This window comes from Rhinopithecus bieti, unplaced genomic scaffold (genome assembly GCF_001698545.2).
Source record: "Rhinopithecus bieti isolate Rb0 unplaced genomic scaffold, ASM169854v2 scaffold_77446, whole genome shotgun sequence".
NCBI classification, from domain to species: domain Eukaryota; kingdom Metazoa; phylum Chordata; class Mammalia; order Primates; family Cercopithecidae; genus Rhinopithecus; species Rhinopithecus bieti.
In genome coordinates this window covers 85,229-86,698 of record NW_016828620.1, presented here as the reverse complement: position 1 = coordinate 86,698, position 1,470 = coordinate 85,229, and the positions used below count along the sequence as shown (strand labels likewise).

Below are 1,470 nucleotides of genomic sequence, written 5' to 3'. Positions count from 1 at the left end.
GCTTTCAGTTCTTTTCTGTTCCATTTCTTACAACTTTATGATAATTCCAATACCCAATTGAGCAAGTTCTCTTCATTATGTCTAATTGTTTTCTGAACTCTCTTTGTCTGTTTAATTTTATGAAAGCTTTTCTCATAATGTTTGCAGTTTACTTCTATTGTACCATGTCTAAAATTCATAAATTGGTTCATCTCTAAATATCCCCAGCATATTAGAATGTATCTGAGCTGCTGTCACTTTTTAATCCTGCTTCAGTGTCCATTTTACTGCCTTTGTCTTTCGGGTGTCCCTCAGTCATACCTGTACTTGTGGGATCAAATAAGTGCTTAGCTTCCTGCCCTAAGAGATTCTGATTTAATTGGTATGGGATGGGGTTTATTCATCAGTGTTTTGTTTTTTAAGAAGGGCACTCTCTACCAATTATAATGTATGTATGTATGTAATTTTCACTTTACTTTTTTATGTTCACTTCACTGAATTTTGAGGTTGACAAGAAACTACTTTTAAGTTTTTCAGAACCTTTTATGCCTAAAGATGGTTTTGGTGGATGGGTTGTCCTATTTTGTAATTGAGGTTGAGAAAGGTAATTAGGGGGTAAGTTTTTTGTTGATTGCAGGAAAGGAAGCATCACAGAAGAAATAGTTCTTTTGCTCTTTGAGGTGGTCGAGTTGTTAGCCATTCTTGGAAGTGAGGTCTCTTGTGAGAACAAATGATCTAGCACATTCTGGAGTTGCCTTGGAAAATGTTAATCCTCTACCATTTGATCTTTGAGGAAGGTCAAGTTGATCTAAGGGGTTAGCCTAGATGCTGTTCAACTGCAGATCTGAGATTTGACCATGGTTTTATGTTCTTGAACTCCTGGGGGGGGGCCCAGAATTTTAAGTTGTTTGGTTTGAACTATCACTGTTTACTGGGAGGTGGGTGTGGTGGGAATCTTGTTATAATGCTTAAGTATATTATTGACTTTAAAGTGAGAAATAATTATGACTCAAAATTATTTTCCTTCTTTCAGCATTATCTGCATACCAGAGGTACTACAGTTTACAGTCTGACTACTGGAAGGTTAGTGCACATTTGCATGCTGATTTCATGTTTGTGTTTTGGGCAGATTATTGCCAGTTATATTCAAAATGAATTGAACTCTTGCCTTTTTTTGTTAATTACTTAAAATATTGCTTCTAGGGGAAAGGTATTGGAAAAGGGTTGAGAGTATTATTTATGCTTGTGCTGTCTTATGTGAATCTCCTTGTATTTTATTAAGAATTAGAGGCCGGGTGCAGTGGCTCACGCCTGTAATCCCAGCACTTTGGGAGGCTGAGGCGGGTGGATCACGAAGTCAGGAGATCGAGATCATCCTGGCTGACATGGTGAAACCCCGTCTCTACTAAAAATACAAAAAATTAGCCGGGCGTGGTGGCTGGCGCCTGTAGTCCCAGCTACTCGGGAGGCTAAGGCAGGCGAATGGCATGA

At 38.6% G+C, this 1,470-nt stretch overlaps 1 protein-coding gene across 1 annotated transcript in view; it reads left to right on the top strand.

The window, feature by feature from the left end:
• Nucleotides 1–534: 534 nt before the first annotated feature.
• Nucleotides 535–1,470, top strand: part of LOC108523779 (lysine-specific demethylase 6A-like) — a gene marked incomplete at its 3' end in the record, with an annotated part of 86,133 nt that continues 85,197 nt past the window's right edge. Inside the window, exons 1-2 of the mRNA XM_017864550.1 lie at nt 535–583; nt 1,013–1,062. Coding sequence (XP_017720039.1) covers nt 535–583; nt 1,013–1,062 — 99 coding nt within the window. The remainder of the gene's footprint in view (nt 584–1,012; nt 1,063–1,470) is intronic.